At 38.1% G+C, this 22,978-nt stretch overlaps 3 protein-coding genes across 3 annotated transcripts; all 3 read right to left on the reverse strand.

The window, feature by feature from the left end:
* Positions 1-4: 4 nt before the first annotated feature.
* On the reverse strand, positions 5-1,497 carry LOTGIDRAFT_169787 (hypothetical protein; the record flags this gene model as incomplete). Its single annotated transcript, XM_009068081.1, has 4 exons — positions 5-154; positions 461-615; positions 973-1,060; positions 1,361-1,497. Coding segments are annotated over 4 exons (530 nt in total), but the record flags the coding sequence as incomplete, so codon positions are not given.
* A 289-nt stretch (positions 1,498-1,786) lies between these two features.
* Positions 1,787-7,984, reverse strand: LOTGIDRAFT_134177 (hypothetical protein; the record flags this gene model as incomplete). The annotated part of the gene is made up of 11 exons (XM_009068082.1): positions 1,787-1,947; positions 3,504-3,650; positions 4,166-4,280; positions 4,478-4,562; positions 4,897-5,066; positions 5,347-5,471; positions 5,786-5,911; positions 6,553-6,619; positions 6,900-7,092; positions 7,329-7,474; positions 7,844-7,984. Coding segments are annotated over 11 exons (1,476 nt in total), but the record flags the coding sequence as incomplete, so codon positions are not given.
* A 1,748-nt stretch (positions 7,985-9,732) lies between these two features.
* On the reverse strand, positions 9,733-22,002 carry LOTGIDRAFT_169789 (hypothetical protein; the record flags this gene model as incomplete). Its single annotated transcript, XM_009068083.1, has 27 exons — positions 9,733-9,831; positions 10,133-10,295; positions 10,613-10,702; positions 11,001-11,170; positions 11,638-11,950; positions 12,389-12,509; positions 12,810-12,955; positions 13,149-13,266; positions 13,641-13,746; positions 13,979-14,082; positions 14,311-14,434; positions 14,725-14,895; positions 15,276-15,491; positions 15,673-15,807; positions 16,139-16,263; positions 16,376-16,525; positions 17,107-17,210; positions 17,508-17,629; positions 17,940-18,058; positions 18,287-18,390; positions 18,712-18,826; positions 19,577-19,664; positions 19,926-20,056; positions 20,483-20,655; positions 21,116-21,269; positions 21,583-21,663; positions 21,822-22,002. Coding segments are annotated over 27 exons (3,723 nt in total), but the record flags the coding sequence as incomplete, so codon positions are not given.
* Between the last annotated feature and the right edge of the window lie 976 nt (positions 22,003-22,978).

Raw genomic sequence — 22,978 nt, forward strand, 5'->3', positions numbered from 1 at the left:
GTAATTAAGCGTCTGTATTGTCGGCATCAGCTGACTCTCTGCTTTTCATTTCTGTGTAGGTCGCTGCTATAGTTGGGTCTGCTGCCAAAGGATTAACAAACCCAGTACCACCATCCCTTGCCATAGCATTTGGTAATCCAGAATCGATCTCGACCTAAAATAAAGTCTACATTATAGTTGATTCAAAACCAAAAGTATAACATCATCAGTACCTCGACGGTATGGGATCCAATGTTATGTCTAGTGACGTTACGTTTGAATTGTTCACAATCTTGATTGCAATAAAGATATTAGTATTCCTTTCGACGAAGGTGACGATGGGCAACCGTGAGCAATTCGTCAGGACAGCGACACGAGCACGCCTTAAGTGCCGACGTATTATAGATAAACGTAAACCGCTGTATGATGCTGTACAGACCACATTAGATGTGTAATAGTATTTGTTGATCAAAATACTTACTGTTTGTGATCTATCGTATTTAATTTGTGTTCCTTCACCAGCTCTAGCCATAAACCTTCGTTTAAGAACCACTCCTGTGATAACGGCTACCAACAAGATCATAGCTACTATGCCAATAGCTATACCTGCTATTTCACCGCCGGTCAAAGAGAAATCTACAAGGAAGGGTTAATTCTCGTCAGTCTTACCAATCTTTGTTCGCATGATTTCGAAAGGATGCAAGATGCCATTCGAAATTTCCTTTCCTAAAACCCAATTTATGTTGGGTTATATACATGTATGACAATATCTTACTCGTTTGCATTGGTCCTTTAAGCACCTTGCCCGTTCTTCAACATGAATTAATAGACCCTTGTCGGTCGAGAAGTTCGCCTTGATTTCCCAGATTAGAGACGATCGTGGATGTTAACAAAGAGTGCCACGTAGATCCAAAGCGACAAGCTCTGCAGACTTATTAGTGTCTCTATATTCCTGTAGATAAAGGTTAAATAAAGACATAGGCCGAGACTTACTAAATTTGCCTGGATGGCTGACTAGATTTTGACCTAGTGCTGTTGTACAATACATATCTGTCCATCCATCTTGACACTGACATCGGCCCTGAAATATCCAACACCGCGGCACAATCAAAGTTAATACAAGACCAAAGAGGGTCTGGATCGATTCCAATTACTTAATGGAAAATGAAATTCTAAAGCGTGTTTTGAATGCCTCCACTACGCTACTGCTAATGATCTCTGAATAGGATCGTGAAAATGTAATATCCCCAAGCGAAATCTAATAGTGTCGTAGGTAGCCTATAGAGGCATGCTATTTTATTTCACAAAAGCAATCGTAGCGAAATGTTAGGCGCATCAATTCTCAATTTAATAAGATGAAAATGTGTTGCATTCTACTTACATCACTTCCACAAGACCCGCCATTCAGACAAGTCCAAGCTTGACATTGACAATCACCAGTATCCGACAGACATCCAGCAGAACATGATGGCGAACATCTATTGATACAGTTCTTACCCCATGTATTACCAGTACATACTGAAAATTATCATGATGCCTCTTGAGTGTGTAAAGTCTGAAATCCTATCTAGCATTGCTATGAATCATCTGGTGCGGTGGGGGCAGAGAAGTGACCACAGATATGACGAGATGCTCACGTGCAATTCTTTCCCTATGTGCAATGATATGAAATTTAAAAAACAGGACGGGGGGGTGCTTTGGCCATGGCGGATTGAGGAGTTATGAATTGCAGTCGGCTGTTGACCAGTCTTATAAGAGCGCTTGTATTTGCAACGCTGGACATATTACATGGTTCGATACATACTTGTCAAGGTGCCAACTTATATTGCAAAAACTTACCCTGACTACAGTTGAATCCCTTAAAACCATCAGCACAAACACAGGCTCCAGTAGTTTGATCACATGTAGCTCCATTCAGACAAATACAAGTTAGTTTACATCCCTCGCCATATCGCCCTGGTGGACAAGCTAGAATACAAATTTTCCATTCATGTGTTGTATATAAAGAGTGACATGATGAAAAGTTTGATATACAACTACAAATCCTGTCGCGCAGAGACCCCTAAGGGAAGGGAACACTCGAAATTCAATGTTTACCTAGTGATAATTAAAAAAAAAAACATTGACTCTCCGAAAGATAATTGACAATTGATGTTCAGGAGACCCTAAAAAGGATGCTTCCCAATGATCCATGCTAATCTCTTGAAATCTCAATTAGGATTCAGTTTCCAGATCTTCCAGAGGTTTTAGTCAGCCAATTTATTTCCTACCAAGGAGTAAAATGAATGATGCTTACACTGATCACAGTATCTACCAGAGTAGCCAACTGGACAGCGACAACTACCAGATACAGTATCACACGGCGCACCATTCTTACACTGACAAATCTGGGCACATTGAAATCCAAAATAATTTGGTTCACAATCTGAAACGAAAAAACAATTTACAGACCTAATCAGTAGCATGTTATAGCTAGATCGCTATGGCACCACATGTCTTGATTTGTTTAATTTTCCACTGGTACGACTATCTAGGGAATAAAAGATCACGCTGGTCGTGATTCTGTGTCTGTTCCAATGCTTTACATCATCACGAGGAAGGCCTCAGTCGGTAGCGATCCGTTTGTTTGGCGAATTTACTCCATGGGTTTCAAATATCTCTGTTTGGAATTATGTTGATGTTATAGCCAGTGCTTCCGAAATTTGGCCTGGTGCTTTATAACCCCTACCTTGTTCACAGTGGTTGCCTTTCTTCCCAGCTGGACATTCACATACTCCATTTCTGTGATCACAATGATGTCCATGACAGTTGCAAGGATTTAAGCAATTTTTACCCCACAGCACATCTTGCTTACATTCTGTTAAAGAAAAGATTATTCGGATTATACAAATATCTAGTGTTGCTGCCGTTTAATTTAGTTCAATAGATACCCACAACTTCAAATGTAGTAGTTGGATGTTGGCTCGTGGGAAGCAAACAGTCCACGTTTCAAATTTGGTTCGAAAAAGTCCATTACATCAGTTGAACCTGCATTACATATAGGCATGATAATTAGCATATCTCAATACTACGTAATAGGATTTGGATGATTTATTGGGCTTGGACCAGAAACACTTACGTTTATCACAGGCAGTTCCTATATATCCTGGTATACAGTCACATCTTCCCGTCACGCTGTCACATATTCCATGGTTGTTACATAGACAGGTCTGACTGCAGTCTCTCCCCCACGTACCCGCTTTGCAGGCTGCAACAAAATGAGTTACTGAAGTACAAAAGCTAATGCAACAACTGCATAAGCTAGTGACGATCCAATGATCTATTACACACAAGATGCTGACGATTGTAATGTTTTATCTGCGATAGAGTATTTAGTAAGCCATGGACTTCCAAGATATAGTTTGGTGACCCATGAGAATCCTTTCATAAAAGTTCTAGCCAAAAGGCAATTATATCCCTGTAACACGGCTAGCGGCTAATGAAATCTGAACATAAAGCATGTGAGTTGCTTGAAGATCACTTACGTTGATCGCAACTAGAACCCGTATAGCCCTGATGACAGGAACAGCTTCCATCTAGGGGACTACAGTAACTAGTAGAACTGTTACACTGGCAGTTGTTGCTGCAGTCCTGTCCCCATAATCCCTGCACACAACTCTGTATACACTTCACTGAAAATATGACAGAATGCCACCTTAATAACTAATTTAATTCTGTTCAAAGGACAAAAAGATGATTTTTGTTTGGACAAGATATTCCCAGATGTCCAAGGTTTCAAAAGCCGAAATGATTGATAAGATATTGATTACAAAAAAGGTGATGATGATGAAGTAGGTGAAATGGTGATTATGATGATGATGACGATTCTGATGATGGCGAAGAACGATGGGATGTTGATGTTGATGACGATGATGATGATGATGACGACGGAGAACGATGAGATGATAATGATGTATGTTGTGATGAACAATTAAGACACGGTTGCTGATACTAATGTCGCTGCTATTGCTTCTGATGTTTATAATGATGAGGATGGTGAAGAATTTGGTGTTAATTGTGACAGAGCGATGATGATGATGATGTCTTTAGTGATATAATACCAAAAAGACGCTCGTAAATCTGCTGTTATAATGATAATGATAATGATTACAAACACCCCCAAATGCTCTGTTGATGACAAGTTTACCTCCCGTAAATCCAGGTGTACATGTACACTGTCCATTAATTCTATCACAGCCTGTAGAGTGAGAGGGACAATCACATTTGTTTATACATCCTGGACCCCATGTTCCACTCGTACACTGGAATTATAATTTTATGTCATGACATAGTTGTATTTGGTTGGGCAGAAATACTTGATCAAATGTATCTGATGACCGTTAAAATCTGTTCGTCTAAGTAATCTTTTATAGTGATATGAAATGACCAGCACCTCAGCTTATAATTATTAATAGCACACACAACAGACCGAAAACCGAAAACAGAACAGAACAGTTACCATCTGATTACACAATGGACCCATAAACCCTGGACTACATACACAACTACCATCAAAATTATTACAGCTACCGTTGGTGGAACATCTACAAAAGCAAATGACAGTTAAATCCACCTTGATATGGGAAGTATCTTTTTTGGGAAGTTTAAAAGATGAAGTCTCCAACTATTAGTCCATTAGTCCCTTTGTTTCGAGATCACAAGGAAACCTTGTCAGAATGTCGAGGAATTTTTCCGAAGTCATAATATAAATAATACAGTTAAGTATAGCTTTAGTATGAATCAAACGTTTTGGTATAAGCATTATACAAGTTATTGAGATGAGATCTATCAAGTTTATTTGGATTTAGATTTGGCTCAATATACTGATATTGACCATATCTGGTTCGAGATTGTCAGGAAAGTTAAATAAATTCGTACTTGCATGAAGTTTTACACCCATCACCATAGTAACCAGGAGAGCATGGTTGATCACATTGAACGCCAAGATATCCCGGTGTACAGATACAAGTTCCCTTGATGGGATCACAACCAGCAGAGTGAGCACAATAAGGACATGGTGTTTGACAATCAACACCGTACGTATTGTTCTGAAATAAATCAATAACGGAGTTTACCCATGTGGACTTTCAAAGCCACAAGTTGGTTTGGACTCATGGACTCATCTTATGTTGTTTGTTTGGATAAGGATTCAAGATTCAGATGTAAAGCTAAGTTATTTAACTATTTTTATCATAGGTGTCGGAATTAGAGTTGATTCTTTGAACCGCTCTGTATATTCTAATGGATTTGAAAATTTCGATTGACCTTCCGCCTAAATTCCCAAACTGATTCAGAAATGAAGTTAATGGTGACATCAAATTATAGTACCGGACATTTCACGTCGCACTTATCTCCCGTAAAACCAGAACTACAAGCACAAGAGCCATCTGTGAAATCACAAACACCACCATTTTGACACTGGCATACACCAGAGCATCCACTACCATAATGATCTGTAATAGAAGAGCATACAATAATGGAATCGTATTTCAAACCAAAACAGTTCGTAATGGTAATGGTAAGCCACTGTTGAACATTTGTGTCAACAAAGTCCTTTACACATAAACGTGGTCAACCGGACTGACGTAAGAGTTCCTCCAGATCTCCGCAATGGAAACTGCCTAAAAACTTGGCAAAGAATTGATAAAAATGAGATATGCCTTTAGTAACCTCACGTCAACAAGTAGTCAATCCATAACTAAATCATTTCATAATATAATGTCTCAAATACCAGATAAGGACAACATAAAATATTTGAAGATCTTACTAGCTGTACATTTGTTGTTACAGGTTGGCCCAGACCATCCAGGTAGACACGAACAACTTCCAGTAGACGGACTGCAATCGCCACGTAAACAATTGCAAACTGTATTACACTTATCACCATAGTAACCTGGTGGACATTTACCACAATTACCACCCTATAAACAATTACAAACATTATTACACTTATCACCATAGTAACCTGGTGGAAATTTACCACAATTACCACCCTGTAAACAATTACAAACATTATTACACTTATCACCACAGTAACCTGGTGGAAATTAACCACAATTTCCACCGTGTAAATTTCCACCGTGTAAAAAATTACAAATAGTATTACACTTATCACCATATAACCTGGTGGAAATTTACCACAATATGGTGAATATTTACAATAAGTTTACCTATATTACACTACAACCTGGTGAGTATTTACAATTACCGTGTGATCCCTTGGTAAAGATTTTAAATTTGGCACAAGCAATGCTTGTATACCAACTTTCTAGAGAACAGTGTATAGCTCTCCTTTTGGGCTGTCTTCCTATAGCCAGTCATCAAAGAACTTTGAAAATTGCCATTCTGTGTTCAATGAAGGAAAGTGTGCAATGACAGCGGTAACCTCCTCTTGTCGATTAGCGGCAAATTTAGAACGTATTAGTAGACATCTCTCGCTCCTTACCTGACATATACATTTTCCATCCACTTTACTACAAACAGATCCTTGAACACAAGCTGAACAAGTCTTGGTACAATTGACACCATATTTACTTTCAGGACAGGCCTGTTCACATTGAGAGCCTTGAAATCCTGCTAGACAAATACACTGACCGCTAACCTGTTGGTTAAATATCACAGAGAGTTTAAAGGGTGTTTGTTAAATAACCATTACCTGTTAAACTCCGAATCGTGGATTGTTAAAAGGGACAAAGTGAAAGCTAATGTTGTTTTATTTATATTGAATCGGATCAGACCTATTCAATCAAAACGAGATGTAGATCTAGAGGTTGTGTCTCCATTACGCAACAAAAGCTGCCTTTTTAACAAGCTAAAGTCGACTTTGATATTTCTATAATTATACAAATAAAAGAAAATAAAAAATGTCGGAAATTACGTACTGGGTCACACGGTGCTTTATTCTTACAAGAACATATTTGGTTACAACTTGGTCCATAAAGTCCAACTGGACACGGCTTCTCACAATGGTTGCCCTGAAATCCTGGTTTACATTTACACGTTCCCAACACAGGATCACATCCAGTGGCTTGAGACATCACACATGGACAGCTCTGTTGGCAATCCTGACCATACCTTGTGAACAAAGAATAGCTGTGACTGCAAACTTAGAAGAGCAACCTTACTTTTAGTACAAGCGGAATATTTAAGGATTGCATAAGACATCTATAATTTTCCAAATAAGTAACGTTGGTGGAATGTAAGAGATATGGTGTAATTTTGAAACAAACATAAATTCTTTCGATACATTGCCGAAACTAGTTTTTAACAGATTATGGGACAAATTCACTAAACATAATATTTCTACTTACTTTCCATTAGAGCATTTTAGATCGCAAGAAACGCCAACAAATCCTGGTTTACAGAAACATTGTCCAGTCACACCATCACAGCCTCCCTGACCATCACAACTACAGGTCTTTTTACAACCATCACCCCATGTACCATGTGGACAACTCTACAATTCGATAATGAAAAATAATCGTTTTACCTTTTTACCTTGTTATCTTTTCCTTCTGACTCATTTTTATTCTTTTTTTGCTTGTATTCTTTTGGAAGTCACGAAAGTACCACCTTAGATTCTGCACCAAAGCCGTTCTGATGAGGGGGAGGGGTTTCAATGTTTTGTTAAATCCAGCACGCATTGTATAGTCGATAGGAGCTATGACACCATCATATTGACTAAATATATTTCTACCTTTGATTTCAAAGATCGGAAAGTGTCCCACTGAAGACTACGACACCCCACTACACTACTTGTGCCATTATTAAATCGATCAAGCCTAATTAGCTTGCATACCATTCCTTGAAAACCAGATAAATGTACCTTTTCACACTTGCTGCCAGTGAGACCAGGTCCACAAGAACAGACTCCAGTTAATCTGTTACAACCGCTACTCGAACAATCACAGTCGTACATACAGTTAGGTCCATAATTAAATGGATCACACATCTCCGAACAGAAAGCTGGAAACAAGATAAGAAGGTATTGGAATCTGCATAACGATTTCCAGCCACTCTAGAGATCATATATAGGACAACAACCTATGTTGTTGATACTCTGTTGCACTATCGTATGGCTTGTGAAAAGTAATATTTAAAGCCATGTCTAATTTTTCTTATTATATGTTACAAACGATGATTTGAACTTACGTAGTTTGTATCCTGGATCACAGTTGCATTGACCCGATTCCGGCGAACAGGATCCTTGAAAACAGTTACATTTCTGAGTACATCCCGGTCCATAGTATGTAGGTGGACAAGGTAGCTTACAGTCATTACCTGTCCAACCGGCTTTACAACTAAAAATCAACAAATTAAATTCTATAAACATGTTAGATATTTTCCCGAGATGGTTTTCGATGTGTTTGCACCAATAGGCTGTTGACTCAGCTGATGGACAAGGTCATCCCCGAGGAAATTCTTAAATGTATCAAGTGTCAAGAATTGATTTGGTCTCCAATGAAATAAGTATCACGATCAATCTATGATACCACTCTGTGATACCGCCCGTGTCCTGGCCCCGTATTCTCGAAACGATCTTAGCGCTAGGATGTCCTAGAATCAATGTTTTAAGATAAGAACCTAAGACATCCTAGCGCTAAGATCGTATCGAGAATACGTGGCCTGGAGCCACAAGATCAAAATATGTACTGGTTGATCATACCTACAGCTACCATCTGATGTACTACATTCTTCTGTTTCCTTACAGGAACAAACTCCTGTCAACAACAAAAACGTGTGATATTAACAGGTCAGAATATTTCATGGGCTGTGGTAGACCGACAAAGCTGGCCCTACCCGCTCCTCAGACGTGGTATGCGAATGGTATATTGACATCCGTGTATCACGTCCGAGGAACGGTCAGCTTTGTATGACTAGGGGTCTGGGTGGAGGCGAAAAATTTCTCAGAGAGAACAGTTAAAAGTTTCTCTGAACCACAACTATATAATATATGTCAGTTTTTAAATAGAAATGGTGCAAATAGCGCACAATCTAAGACCCCCAATTATTTCTTTTAGAAAAGACGTTAAATGGCTCCTACCTTTACAGTTTTCACCAAACGATCCAGGTGGGCACCGAGAGTTACACTGATTTCCCATAAACCCTGGTTTACAATGACAGGAACCATCAATACTGTTACATTCTGCTGTATTGTTCATGTTACAATTACACTGATTACGACAACTTAATCCCCACGTGTTATTTTGACAAGACTGAAAATGACCAAAAAGGTTAAAAAAGAAAACAATACTTGAACTCTGCAATTGATCGTGATTACGGATGAAAGCCGACACCTTGCGACTCTCAGAAGCATCAGAATTGTTCTTGCTTTGATTTGATCCGAACACACAGCACCTAATTCGCTACCCACCGAGCTATTCCAATGTCACCACTGTCAACTAATATTGCCTACACTTATATCCCTAACGGGTCCGCTTCAAACAGTAAACTAAGAGTAAAGATCTGACGGAGCTGAAAAACCTTCAACACATGTGTCCAACTACATCATTTTGTACTTCTCCTTTTATGGTCAATTCTCACAATATAGTAAGAAATGGACATTGATCTTCAAGGTATCAAGGAAACTTTGCTCTAACCACGGGTTGTCACATGCACTCGAGCTTGCATGACAAGTAAATGGTAATTGATGAGAATATACAGGCATAGGCATTAGGCATAGATTTCGGCATAGCTGGGAAATAAAGTACCCACCTGATCACAGTTACTACCTATCATACCAGCAGGACATTGACAATGTATTTTATAAGATGACGATTTCTTACTACTTAAATCACATTGTCCCCATTTCGGCTGAAAAACAGAGAAAACATTGGGTTTGACTAAAGACCACGACTATTCATAACGCCAATAATTCCCTAATGTAGCGAAACGGACCAATAATTTTAAGACGCTGACATGAACATATGAGCGATTTGTTCAGGTTGGTTGCTAATTTCTTGGTGATGTGCCACACAGATCAGAACGACTGATAGAACATCAGTATTATAGCATATGATGTTGTCTTTGCAGGGCATTCCTGAACACCGATGCCACTCTTCAGAGAACTCCCATAGCCAAAATGCATACAAATACAATAAAGTGTAAAACTTACATTGGTAGTGTCAGTATCAGCAGTAACACACCAGGGTTGACACTGTTGTTGTACACCATTATATCCAATAGCTAAACTCATAGGATGAGGACCATATATAGCCATGCGAAGACTCCCCCCACAAAACTGGAGTTTATCACCAGCACATGGCATGTTACAATCACTACAAAGAAAGGATAGCATATCAATAATTAAAACGATCAAAATGGGGCCTTTAAAAGCAATCAATATACATGTACTAGTAAGTGGTTCGATAATTGGAATCCAGGGTTAAAAGAGCACCAGCACATAGCGAACAGATTGTATTGTATTTCTAGGGGAATTGCTTTATATTTCAATCAAGTTTGTCCGGGTGATCTGGTAGATGTGAACCTCCGAGGACCATGTATTCAATGCACTCTCATTTTGTGTTGTGTAGTCCCTATTATACCTTTGTCATTATTTTCAATGTAATTCCAGGTCTAAATCATAGAAACTTACTTATCCGATTTCTTCAGCTTCCAGTCGAAAGCATTATCACAAAAACATTCTCTACCATATTCCACGGCCGCGTATCGATAGTTATTGTTCCTGCAATACAAATTTCGGTTTATCAATCCGAACTGTATTCTGTATTCTGTGAAGCAACAACAGAAACAAAAGCAAATTTTTTTGGCAGCTCCACTCCGACATGAAGATTCCATATATGTATACCTCGGACTCATCACTTAATATGTGATGGAATCCTAAAGAGTCTTCAAATATAGTTAGGAACAAACCTAAATAAATGTCTGCCACATTTAAGAAAAATTCATTTATTAAGAGTGTATAAGGTTCCATTTCCACAACTTTTGCCGAATCAAAATTGCAAATATAGCTAAGAACGAACCTACACAAGTTGATACAATATTGTGGTGTTATCTTGGATGACGTGGATTGACCGACTTGGTGATAGAAATGTCTATTATTAGAATCATCCTGAAAACATCCTCTATAAATCTCATTACCATAGACAGTTGTTTTAGGAATGATCAATTTCTGACCAGGAATGGACAGATCCTGAAAATCCAAAACAAAAGATGATAATTTAGGTAACCTTCTTTCTATGGGGGAATGGGGTGTGATTTACAGAATTTACAGCACTTGTAAATGAATAGTCGTTGCTTAACTCCCAATCTTTGTTCCGAAATTTGATTTGCTGGTGATCAAAATTGCTATATCCGTTTTTATTGTTGTGAGGAGTGGTCTTGTCTATTGATTACAACTGCATTTGCCATAACAGAATTGGAATACTGTGGCGGAGCCAAAGGGGAGGGTGGAGGGGGCCGGCAGAGGATTTACCGCCCACCTCTCAGCCCCGAAGGAATGTTTTTCGGGCAAAAATCTCATAACTTGGTTAGAAATTCGGGCAACCTCAGACGTAAACCTGGCTCCTGGAATGATTGATTAAGGTCCCATCGGCTAACATGATACGATCATATATGGACCGCTTGGTTCCATCAGCTTGATATATATTAAATTCTTACTTTGTATGATGATTGAGATGTCACAGTCTGAAGGTATCCGCTTTTCCCTTGTGTCACATAACCTTTGAAGATCTGAGCATCAACGTGGATCCTCCCAACACCACCATCTCCGCCACAACCGCCGATACCACCGGCACCTCCAGAGCCCCCCATTGCCCACAGACGATCGTGTCCAACATCAACTATCTGACCAGAAATGTAAACACTGCCACCACTCCCTCCGCCACCTGGTCCTGATGTATCCCAGCAGGATTTAGTGGAACTCCCCTGACAGTTCTTTGAATCTGTACATGCTTTGGGACAGGTAGAGCATCTGGAAAGAAAACAATTGGAGAATAAATAACTGAAAACTTTTATCCTAAGAAATCCTTAATATCGTTTTCGCCACATGACGACAGGATGCTAGATGCACGATATAGTGGAACCTCCAAAGTCCCAAGTAGTTCTGAATCAGAACATAATATTGGTCACGCGCAACATCTTGAAACGAAACTTAAATCCTTAGAGTTTATCGTTTTTATAAACTGATAACAGTGTGCAAGATTAAACTCCTAAGCTCATAGCCGTGTATTCTTGAAATGATCTTAGCGCTAGGATGTCCTGGTATTCTAGTGTAAGAAATTAAGACCCCGGGACATCCTAGCTAGATCAATGACTAAGTACATACGTACATGTATACTATAGAAATCGAAACTTTAATCCTAAGAGTCTATCGTAAGACTGTATAGTTTTTGACAGACTTACTGCTTACCCTGAAGAACTAACCACATCACCCTGGCCAGTTTCACCAGATACATTAATAATACCAGTTACAGTGACAGTTCTACTGGCGTACAGACCTATTATACCACCTCCATTTCCTCCTCGTCCTCCTGAATAGAATTAAAGATCTATGTATCAAAATAGATGTTACAAGAAATTTTTTTTAAGAATTTTGTTAGAATCAGCTAATCCACCCTTGCCACACATCTTTGCGGATTATCCATGCCAAATTACGATTTAAAAAATCGCAAGAATATTGTTTAAGTTATTCATTTAAGGTCCAAGAATCGGATGAAATCACCGACGTCTTTCGTCCGCGTTGCTGAGTGCCAGGCAGTTCTCAAGAGAGTTCCGCGAAACTCGCAACTCTAAAGCACTCACGACGCTGAAGATGATATTTGGGATGTTACCTTTAGGAGACTTTGTGAGATCCTTTGCATTTCCTCCACTTCCACCACCAGATCCTAGATAAAGAGTATCTAACTGGGGTGTACCGTAAGTGGTACCGTACATAGACCAACCAGAACCAGAGTTCTTCTGCTTGTTTGGGGATTGTCTGGAAAATTAACAAATTTATATCCTAATTATAAATTGTATATGTATCTTGTTATCGAAGATAAATTTTTAACCGTTTTCAAAGGCATTTTCATTACAGACTCAAGATAACCAAAATAAACAAAAGAAAAACAAAATTGCTAGGAAGCACTGTGTAGCTCGAAAGCGATTGAGCAATTAATGAAAACCTTTACCCTTTGGTACCATATCCTCCTCCAGCCCCAGGTCGTCCATAACCACGTCCATTGGACTTCCCACCTGCACCTCCTCCGCCACCTCCCCGATTACCAGCCGTTGATGCTTTTCCTTGCCCTGAAACAATCATAGCATTGTGTCCATCAATCACAATTTTAAGTATTGAGCTGTCAACATTTCCAAAATGAATTGACAATAAACTTGGAAGTTAATCTTACTTTAATTTAACTTTTGATTTACAAATATATTTCCATATTATTACCATATACTTCGGAGACGGTGAAACCATTTGATAATTACTGAAGTCGATATGAGGTCCAACTGGCCATTCTTCTTATCAAACATTTTGGTGATCAAGTGTAATCGGTGTATGTTGTCTAATTGTGTAAACGGTTATTATTTGCAAGACAAGAAACATAATTCTTATCGCGCAAATCGTATGATGTTTCTTAAATGATTTAACGAGAAGAAAGCTTCAACTTGTAACTCACCACTGTAAGATTCTCCCTGGACACCATTATCAGCAGGGTTAGCAGGTACAAGGCCACCTCTATAACCACTGCCACTGCCGTCCAATACACCTTCTATACTGATATCCTATAATGACACCAAAACCAAAGCGGATGAAAGTGGCATCATTCCATAAATGATTGTTTAATTCCAATAGAAAAGGACGACAAACAACAAATAACTTTTACTTGGTCTGTGCATTCAATTGGAAAACCAGAATCCCTAGGATAATCTAAAGAAAGAGAATTTCCTCAGAATTATCTGAAGGGTTGTAACAGATATAAGACCTGATTTTTTTCAGGATGTTGCTTCTACTTACCAGTGCATACACTTCAAAGGTACCACCATTAGTACCATCATAGGGTTTGATTAAAGCAATAATTCCCTTTGGAACAGAAAATCGCGAAACATTGCAATGGATTCCTGAAAGTAAAAAAAAACAAATAAACACAACCAACAAAAGCAAAGGACTTGAAAATCCAGAGGCCTATGGCCAACTTAAAAGCTCAGATGTACTTCCTGTGGACTGTCCATACAGATGTCAAATATTGGTGTATCCGATCCGCTACGACAAACTTCTTTTGTCATCCAAATGGCTTCACCAGAAAACTTCTGGTTTATAACTATTTCTTTGTGTCATATTTAGATTACCCGAAAGTTGTTGTGAGTTTCTGACTTCCCAATCATCACCACCATGATCAATTCCGTTACATGGTAAATTAACATCATGTCCTAGTTCATAATGAGAGATCAATCCACCATACATAGCTTCCATCTACAATAAGTAAAGGAATAATGGACAGGACTATTGAACTCTCTACCAATGTCTATTGAAACGTGTTTAACCGAACGGTCTGTACTCCGCGGTAGCCAGCGAATGAAAACCGACACATTATTAACTATGATGTTATGAAAATGTGTTATGTTTCGTATAAGACACTCACTCTTGAATGATGTAGTGGAGTGAAGGACTGATTTGAACTTGTACTCAGGAGACTGACCCCGGGTATAACCCCTTTAGCCACCAGCATCACTGAGGTATAGAGAATATCAGTAGATACTTACAGTTGAGTTGATACTGTTAACATATCTCATACTCATCTTCACCTCCTCTGTTAATAAAGCTCTGTTCCAGATTTTAATAGATTTGATATTACCTTGGAAAGTATCACCAGCACAGCACTGTGATCCTCCTATTCTCAGGCCAGTAGTGGTTAAGATTTTATAATGTTGAACCTACAATGACACCGAACTTTCAGTGAGATTATTATTATGGTCGAACTAAACAACTCTGGTCTCAAAGAGCTTTCAACTGTTCCTTATTAATACTTATTTACTAGTTCAAAGTCAATGCTTTGTGACTTAAAGTTCAAATATATCTGGATCTAAACTTATCTTACTACCCTTGTTCCCAAATAAAGAGTCGATTGTGTTTCCGGTGAACACTAAGGTCATACCGAGATCATTCTCCGGGACTGTTTCGATGCTTTTCGGAGCTGCTTGGACTACCTTTATTAAGAAAATTGGGCTTGGCATCTCATTTTATTGGGCCAGCTGAGAGTTGTCCTTTTGCCTCTTAACAGCAGTGTTCTGAATACAAAGACTAGTCTACTTACAGGAACCAGGATACTGTCTGAACCTGAAACATCGAGTCTCATGTGGGTACCATTATTACTGACACTGACCAAATACCATTGTCCAACAGAGTAAGAAGCACCTTGTAATGGAGCTGTACATCCAGCTTTACTAGCAGGGTAATAAAACGCATTGAAATGACCATTTTGAAGATACAAACCAAAATCTCGACATATATTTACACCACCTATTATAGTCTGAAAACAGAAATCAAGACCACACTTTTGAAATGATCTGTTGATCTCGGTTTTTTATATCTACTTTATCAGTGCCGCTGACAGTTTGGCTTCCTCGTTTGGAATCTAAACCACAACAAAAATCTTATCTCATCTTCAACAATTCCGTCTTCCCATAGTCTTTAAAAATCATATCAGTTACCCTTCGAGTCTTGTCTTTTTTGGTTGGTTTAACCCAAGCAGCTATTGTATAAACGGGCGCTGGGCTCCATTGACCTAAATCTATATAATCATTTTTACCATCAAAATATGTAGAACAGGCGAATGGAGGTCCAACCTGAAACATATAAGTCATTTAGTAAGAAATATGAGTATGGTGTCAATATTTGGCGAATTAGATAAGGAACTGAAAGAAAAACCATTCAGATTGTACCTGGTAGAAACTTCGCAGATCTTCTCTACCAACAACTTCTTTGCTAAACCTCTTGACATTGATCTTTCCATTTTAAAAGAGACCCTCATACACATTACAGCTGGGTCGACCGGAATGATTAGGAAGATATCTTCAATGACACGTTCACTGTTCACATGATCCTTAAGATTGACAGATCGTAGGTATCGGCGCTGACCCCAGGACGGGGTCACAAATACAATTATGTACTACGTACCCCGTTGTCCTCGACACATCTACTGTAAGAGTTATCCTGGTATGTAAAAGGAAATACACAATGGTCACCAGCTAGATCTCCACCAAAAGCTCTGATATCACTGGATGGTACTGCCTGACATTCTCCTGGAATATTAGAGCTTTTTGAGTAACGTTAGCTCAACATTCCCAGCCTTTTGTTTTTATTTCAGAAAACAATGAATAGACCACATGAATTAAGATAAAATGGTTATTTTACCTGCTTTACATGCTGTTTTGTTATATTTATCTTCATAAACACTACAATAATCAAATGTTTGACATCGACTGCCTGTATAGCCTGGTAAACAACTACATGTACCAGTTACTTTACTACATACTCCATTATTCTCACAGCCACAATCATACTCTACAAATATAGGAGAAATTCAGAGCGGCGCCAGCCCTCCGGGACTGGGGTTACAAATAAGGGTAGATTGACTCAATGGGGGGACAACTGCTTAGGCTGAATTCAAATTTTGGCTACTCTGTGGTGGTGTCATGGTCGCAAGCCTATCATAGAGCATCTTAGAGGGTCAAGAAAATTTGAGAAAAAAGGTAGACATTTAGATTTGTTGAAGATAAAGTGAGAATACAAACCACTGTCTACGGGCCTGGTTGTTGAGAGTGACATTTCTTTTACTCCACAGTGTATGAGTGCGCATTATATTCGGAATTATGCAGTATATACAACTAATCAAAATATACTGTATAATTGCAAATATAATGCGCACATATTCTTGTTATTTTTTGCAACTTGATATTACATCTTCTGTCACTTCAACCGATTGTGGATTAGGATTCTAAAGAAGTAATCGCATTTATTTGAATAATTTGATCATACAAAAAAAAATGTCCATGTTTGCATGGGTCTAATGCATTAACTTGGTTTAGTTTGAAACTTCAAAAAGTGAAGAAGGGTCGATCTCAAAACGTAACACTAGAACTTACTTTTACACCTAGCCGTAACCTTACACGTGCTACATCCTTTCAATGAACAATGTCTAGATTTGGTATCCAGGGATCCCTGCCCATTTCCAGACTTTCTGTTTTTACTGTAAATATTACACAATTGAAATGTGTTATGTATTTGTAAAAAAAAAAACATAAAAAGGTTCGAAATGGGTGCTATGGTAACATATGCAATCTGAGATGAATATGAGTATGTGAGCTTGGTGACACCCAAAGTATCTCTATACAGAATACAGGTTTTAGTGCATCAAATTATACAAAGAAACTCCTCATATGATTTGTACACAGTCTGTACAAAGCAAATAAATGATTATAGATAAGAAAAATCCTTACAAGCAAAACAATTCCAGTAACCAAAGCATGGCAAGATGGTAACGTACCTATCCCAATAGTTACAGCCCACTATCTCTGTTCCTACAGGACAATAAGCATCACTTGCTGTGCCTTGAACATTAAATAATATCACGTGACCCGGATCATCATATCTACACGTTGTTTTGGGCTGGAAAATTTTTATGAAAGAATACAAGACTATTAGAAATTAGAAATCAACCATAAAGTAAATGAAATAAATGAAGGAGCGTTGGCTATAGTTCTTTAATGACCATCCACAGTTTGGTCTCTGACAAAAGAACTTATGAAACACAATGTTACTTGCGAGGACACTACAGTCAAAACATTGTTCTTAAAAGGGATACAGTCTGTTAAGTTTCTGTGAAGTGATTAGTTCAAACCTAAGACTTTCTAACACGTATTAGAGGTAATTAAGCTTCTAAAAAGTTTGATGAATCTATTCAAATTGTGTACATTACCTTCCCATTGGAAGCCACACAAACATCACCATCAAACCTCGCACCAGTACATTTATCACATGAACATTGCTCTGGTTGTAATCCAGTAGGACAGTCAGAACCACTAGCTGTTATTATTGCTGAAAACACACACATTTTGATAATTAAAAATTAACACTTAGGAACACAACTTTTCAGCTAAAACTATATGGCATCCTATATTTCACAATTCATTGCTTTATCAAGAAACGGTCCAACAAGACATGGTTTAAAATAACGTCGTTAGAACGGGACTAACGTAGAAAACGTGTTGGATTACAATGAAGATGAAATATATCAGAAAAAATATTGATGTACACCATACTTACTTTGTAAATTTTCACACAAGCTACCAACATAGCCAGGCAGACAGGAACATGTAAACTCATCTTCAGTGAGAGCAACACATATAGCTTCATTCTGACATGGATTTCTGAAATGTAATGAAATCCTTTACTTAAAAGGCCTGTTGAAAATCTGTGAAAACTATGATTTACTAATATGCTTCGTTTTTTGAACGTTTTAGGGTCACACATTTGGGAGATTATTGATTGGCAGACGCGAATAGTTCGTAGGACAAGTCCGACAAGACGCCTTTCTTTAACATCCTTCTCGATCATCGTGTCCAAAAGGCCTGTCCGGTTTAATAGCAGACAAGCGAATCCGGATGAAGAATCCGAAGTTACCATTTAGAAGCTATGACAGGATACAACCTTATATTCATTCTAATTGGAAGAGACTGAATCAAACATACTTAAAGCAAGGTTGTGTTTTCACCAGCTGTAAAGTAAAACCTTTCTGGCCATTGATAGTAGGGTAACAATTTCCGGGATACCCACCACAAATTCCCTCAATAACTTGATCTGTTCCTGAAACAGATAGCAAACAATGTTTTCCTTTAATTGTTAACGAACCAGACATCAGAAAAGTGATATCGGAAGCTGAAACTGAGACTTAATGACTGGTAAATTGAATCTTTTAACTTCTATGTTTTTTTAAAGTGGTATTTGCCCCCAAACACAGTTAAAAACCTAATTTATGTTGAAAAGAGAAAATTGTATTTCTGAAATACAATAAGTCAATGAAATTCACAATACAAGGCTTATTCTCTCGATTTGCGTCCATGTAAAAAACAAAATTCACTTAACAATATTAATGGTATCATAGGCAACTAGGAGACATGTCATAGTTCTTGTTTTCATAAACAACCCCTTTTTAATATTTTGTCAAGAAAAGATTTTCGGTGTATGATAATTTGAAGGTTTCCAAAATGCAAATACATCTTAAGACTGCAGTAACTGCGTTATTAGTCATTAAATATTCTTACAGACAATTTCGCCATGAATCGGACATTGTGCTATAACTTTGGTAATTTCCACGTTCACAGGTAACAGCCACGGGGTTAATGCTAGGTGTGCGAAGGAGAAACTTTGTTTGATTCGGCAATAAGGTTACAGTGGAAACAATATATATAGTGTAGTCATATATATAATGTTTGGTGTGCGATGGAGAAAGCATGTGGTGAAGCCGAGTGTAATAAGAACCAGGGACAATGGAAATCATAATACTTGTAGAATAAACAGAAATCCTATAACTTCCACCACATCTGTCAGTTTTACCTCCACCACCACATTTCATTTTACATTCTGATTCTTTACTTATACTATATTTATTGTGACTATTACCACAGAAACATTGGGTACTATACTACATTACAAAATAAAAACAGATTTATTATTTGTTGCCTGAATCATCTATTCAATTATCGCCCTTTAACCAAGACATCACATAAAACATACTTGTTGGCTTCGAAAGACAGATAGTTTCGTGTGCACGAGATGATTCTGGCAATTGGTACAAATGAGGAGCTCGTATTTGTGGATACCTTAACACCAAATTTGAAGCCTCGTGAGCTTCTAATGCTTATTCGTGGACCTCAATAATAGATAGAATGAGTTCAGGACCTACCTGAGCACCGGCATATCTGTACCCCTTAGCCTTACATTTCTCGATACATATAGGTATGGTCAGGGTCTTGCTGTTATATATCATCACTGGTAACAGTCTATCAACTGCATCCTTAAAACATCCTATATACGCTGAAACAAACCATGATATTATCAACTATCTATATATCTATCTATATTAAAGAAGTGAGTTATACCATAATATATCCCTTGTGTTTTTTGTTATATCTATATATCAGCTTCAGCTGGAAGAACATTAATTTACCATCTTCCAACCAACAATGAATTTGTAATTTGGAAATGGTGAAACATTGAGAGGAGATTTCCGATACTTTACAATTCTGGAACTCTTGATGCCATTTTGAGACAATTTGAAGGATAATTCTCGATTTCAAATCTAGTGGATTGTCTTTGCTTGCAGAATACATTATCATTCTTTTTGGCTTAGGTTATTTAGTTGGGATGTAGGATTGGTCACCAGAGCGACTAGGATTCTAATCCAGAGTACCCCAAGTTACCAACTGGGCTTTACCCATGCTCGAGTTAACATGTACTTACATGTTGTTAGAATGTTAGCTTGACCGCTTGTTGACCCATCAGGAAACTGCCCGGTCCATTTCCATGCCACCGAATCATCAATGGAGAATGGTGTTCCTGCTAAGCTTATCTTAAACTTTCCTCTCGGTGGACATTTTGGAGTGGCCGAGAATTTATCTCCTGCACAACCAAAGCTGAAAGATAACAAAGAAATCAAAGATGACCTTAATATTGGTCATCATGCTGATATATGATAAATGCCTTGACCGACAGATTGGTCGACAATTAACCCAGATTTTCTATTTAGATGGAATCTTGGAATAATAATACTACTGACGTTGTTGGATAGTTGGTCTGTTCAGAAACGGCTGCCCACTAGAGTAAGAGTAACCACTTTCTATCTACTTTTCAACTTCTGATGGACATAAGAACACCGTCAAACACTATGCACAATCCAGTGTAGAGGAATATGCATAAACTGCAGCACACGAATCCAAATGCTTATTTTTCATTTTAACCGTAAGACCTCTGCCGGAATTCCGCTCAAGACCTCCGAACAAAAGAACTGGGCAATTAGCCACTAGCTTCTAAAGTCCAACACCAGACTAACCAACTGAACTCCACACTAAATTCCTTAGAAACTCAGAAACCTACCATATCTGGCGAGGTCCGATGGTATGAGTGAATTTGAAGTTATTGAGATCAATCTTGAGATGAACGGGATCAATCTGTAATCTGAGAAACTCCGTTCTTCCCCATGCTGAATAATTCTGTGGGGGTACCACTGTGCCACAATCCTTCACCGAACCTGAATTACACCAAACAATTGTATGATTAGGTGCCGTGGGTTCGAATCGGGATAGTTTCTTTTCAGTTGAAAGTGGGTCTCCGAGATGAAGTTCGGAACCTAGGAAAGGTCATCAGGGAACTGAAATATCTTTTCAAGTGTTTGACTCGACTGTAATGCCATACCACATGAAAAAGTCTGTGCCTATATCATGCGACAATAACAGGACGTTGAACGTCATCGGTCAAAAGGTTTTCAGTGGTAGGAATTCTGTGCTCGGTATACCCCAGTGAAACAGCCATGCCAGATTTTCCAAACAATGAAGAGAACTTACCAACACTCATATAAACGCTTCCAAAGTTATTAACTCTTCCTGATTTTAATGGAACGTAAGCCTGAGGGTTCCGATCCAAATCTAAAAGTGAAACGTTGTCATTTATTGTCAAAAGGTCATCAATCCCAAGGTTTGTTTACAATGCCAATGGTATTCTTTCAAATCTTATCTAATTTCACAACTCTTGGATTGCCTTACGACTGTGCATTGAAATATGCTTAATAAAAGCCATAACTTACCAGCACAATATAAAGGTACTGCCAGACGTTCATCAATCTTTATTGGGTATTCACCATCTCCTGCACCTGATCCTAGAGCACGAGCTACACCATCACAAGAGTCATAAACCTGAGATTCACAGATACCAACCAACACAGCAGCTAGAGTGATATATAGATAGATATTCCGGGAGATACGCATACCTTCGACAGTTTTTCTTTTGATATAAACTATAGTTATTCTGAAATGAATTTGGAAATAGCCTATATCACCCCTCTTCGGAACTTCGCTTACTAACTACAACATTACGTATAGCTCCATAGAGAATCAAAACAAACAAATCCAACTATTTATGAATACCTAGTTTATTGTTAGAGTTCCCGAAGACACATTTTCAGATCTCAATGATGCCGGTGTTTAAGTTGGGCACGTTTTAACAATAAAATAAGATACAACTGATTAAAAAGTGATAATAAAGAGTTTATCAGTTTTGGCCTTGCCGGGGAGATGAACATGGTACGAATTTATTGATAATTTTCGTTATCGGTTATCCACACGCTTTTAACAGTTTCAGAAATACTACAGTAGGGTTCAATTCACACGAAAAACAATTTCTAAAGATTGTTATCGGCCATCAGCCAAACGATTCTTAAAGTCTGATATAGGGGATACAAAGTATAGTCGAAAATGTTAGGCTTCCATCCCAAAATTTCTCAAATGGTTTCTCCCTGTCCATGATCACGTTTTTGTGTTTGATTTTGATAGCGAAAGCAGAACAAACAAAAAGGTGGTTACTTTACAATGCAAGTTCAGAAAATGGTCAGAGCAATTGGATCTGAAAGTCGCGGAATTTTCTAGCGATTTATAATCGACCAAATCCATCAGCTGCCATTTCAAACGATCTTCTGCTCTACGACAGATTCAGCTTTACCAAAATATGGCGAAGTTTGTTCTCATGTAGTGCTAAATGAAAAACACGAGTTTATTTGAAAACAAAGGTATGATCTATATCACAATTTACTCTTTGATAACAATAAATAGATAATGTAGACTATGTTTACCAAGGTCAGCAGATGATATTAACCACGTCTAGATGATAACTTGGATATTGAGTGCACAAAAGATCTTTTATCATTAACGTGAATAACATCGATAACGCTTTCAGATGAATCATTTA

The sequence above is a fragment of the Lottia gigantea genome (genome assembly GCF_000327385.1).
Source record: "Lottia gigantea unplaced genomic scaffold LOTGIsca_89, whole genome shotgun sequence".
Taxonomy (NCBI): Eukaryota; Metazoa; Mollusca; class Gastropoda; family Lottiidae; genus Lottia; species Lottia gigantea.